This window comes from Mizuhopecten yessoensis, unplaced genomic scaffold (assembly GCF_002113885.1).
Source record: "Mizuhopecten yessoensis strain PY_sf001 unplaced genomic scaffold, ASM211388v2 scaffold5831, whole genome shotgun sequence".
NCBI lineage: Eukaryota > Metazoa > Mollusca > Bivalvia > Pectinida > Pectinidae > Mizuhopecten > Mizuhopecten yessoensis.
The window spans coordinates 14,640-16,185 of record NW_018406245.1 but is presented as its reverse complement, the minus strand read 5'-3'; the positions used below and the strand labels follow the sequence as shown (position 1 = coordinate 16,185).

The 1,546-nt window shown below is 41.8% G+C and overlaps 1 protein-coding gene across 1 annotated transcript in view; it reads left to right on the top strand.

Moving 5' to 3' along the window:
* Window positions 1-906: 906 nt before the first annotated feature.
* LOC110451155 (synaptogenesis protein syg-1-like) overlaps window positions 907-1,546 on the top strand; it is a gene marked incomplete at both ends in the record, with an annotated part of 3,750 nt that continues 3,110 nt past the window's right edge. The window contains one exon of the mRNA XM_021499017.1: window positions 907-1,197. Within this exon, the coding sequence (XP_021354692.1) occupies window positions 907-1,197 (291 nt within the window). The remainder of the gene's footprint in view (window positions 1,198-1,546) is intronic.

Sequence of the window (1,546 nt, the reverse complement as noted above, 5' to 3'; positions counted from 1 at the left end):
TCCTGTTACTACCAGATCAGGAACACCGTCTGAATTCGGCAGTTTCTAACTGCAGATGCATGCAGGATTTTGGTGCATTCACTTGTTACCTCTCGGTTGGATTATGGTAACGCCCTGCTCTGTGGTATATCTGACAAACTAACTAGTCGTCTGCAGAGGGTCCAGAACACTGCAGCACGGCTAGTTACTCATACTTGAAAGAGAGAGCACATCACACCTGCGCTTTATTCGTTGCACTGGTTACCTGTACGGTACAGGTCGCAGCACAAAGTTCTGGTATACACATACAAGGCACTGAATGGAACAGCTTGTTACCCTGTATCAGCCGTCAAGATCACTGCGGTCGGAGTCAGAATCATTGTTGTGTGTCCCAAAATCTCGTACTGTGACCTACGGAAACAGATGCTTTGGGAGGGTTTCGGCTACGTTGTGGAATAGCTTACCATCTGCTATTAGGAAGTCAAATACCCTGGCCAAGTTCAAGAGGGACATAAAAACTCACCTCTTCATGTCTGCATTTTAGAATCTTTGCAGAGACGTCATGTATATACCACACTTTTATTTCTTCAATTATGTGCACATTGCTTGTTAAATGTATGAAAGTGATTGCAAGCCTTTGTTGTTTGTTTACACAATTATAACCATTACTATTATCCATATGTTGTAAAGCGTCTTAGAGTAATTTTACAAATTATATAGGGTGCTATAAAAATGTTGTATATTATTATTATTATTATCACTCCTCAACATCATTTTTAAAGAGCTAGTCAACAATCAGAAAGACATTTTTGATTGTATGTACTGATATCCTTTGTCACAACATAATAACAATTAAGTAATTGTATTTTAATGCAATGTGGCCCAATATTGTTCATAGTTAAAGAAAGACCTGTATTACCTTAACAGTTGCCCCTCAGATCCATGCCCTGACAGTGACTGACCCGTTCCCCTGGCTCGTCAGAGACAATTATGTAGGCCGTCTGATCTGTGACACTACAGCCGGTAACCCGTCCACCACACGGCACACATGGTACAGGGGCGGTACACCGGTCACTTCTCAGACATCACAGATGATCTCCTTTGGACCACCTATCATCCAGGATAATGGACAGTTATACAAGTGTAAGGCTGAAAACGACTTCACCGACAGCAGAGGATCGGCTCCAGAGTCAAACACCGAAACACTAGATGTACAATGTAGGTGAACTTAAATTATGACATAATACTGCTGTGTTACTATCATTTTAGTAATTGCTCTCCATTATGTTAATTGAAAGAAAAATTAACTAATTTTTAGCTCACCTGGCCCGAAGCGTCCGTCCAGCGTCAACGTTTTACTTTAGACAGCTTTTTTAGGTCACCTGAGAAAAGTCTCAAGTGACCTATTGCGATCGCCTTTTGTCCGTCGTCGTCCGTCGTCCGTTGTCCGTCGTCCGTCGTGCGTCCGTAAACAATTTACATTTTCGACTTCTTCTCCAAAACCCCTGAACCAATTTCAATGAAATTTTGCAGGGACCTTCCATGGACAAAGGTCAACAAAAATAGT